The 209-nt window shown below is 63.2% G+C and overlaps 1 protein-coding gene across 1 annotated transcript in view; it reads right to left on the bottom strand.

The window, feature by feature from the left end:
* ETH_00039640 (uncharacterized protein) overlaps positions 1-209 on the bottom strand; it is a gene marked incomplete at both ends in the record, with an annotated part of 1128 nt that overhangs the window by 217 nt on the left and 702 nt on the right. The window contains one exon of the mRNA XM_013376954.1: positions 4-209. Coding sequence (XP_013232408.1) covers positions 4-209 — 206 coding nt within the window. The remainder of the gene's footprint in view (positions 1-3) is intronic.

Genomic DNA, 209 nt, shown 5'->3' with positions numbered 1-209 from the left:
AGAGGGCCGCCTGCAGCAGCAGCAGCAGCAGCAGCAGCAGCAGCAGCAGCAGTAACGAGAGAGGAATACGGATACGAGACCGACACCCTGTGAAGCAGCAGTGCTGCTTCTGCTGCAGCAGCTGCTGCTTCTGCTGCGCCTGCTGCTGCTTCTGCTGCAGCTGCAGCAGCCGCAGCGGCGTCTGCTGCCGCCGTTTCCAAGAACAGAGG

This window comes from Eimeria tenella, genomic scaffold (genome assembly GCF_000499545.2).
Source record: "Eimeria tenella Houghton genomic scaffold, Eth_scaff4219, whole genome shotgun sequence".
In the NCBI taxonomy this organism is placed as follows: Eukaryota; Apicomplexa; class Conoidasida; order Eucoccidiorida; family Eimeriidae; genus Eimeria; species Eimeria tenella.
The sequence above is the reverse complement of the archived record's forward strand: the minus strand, read 5'-3'. Positions and strand labels throughout refer to the sequence as shown.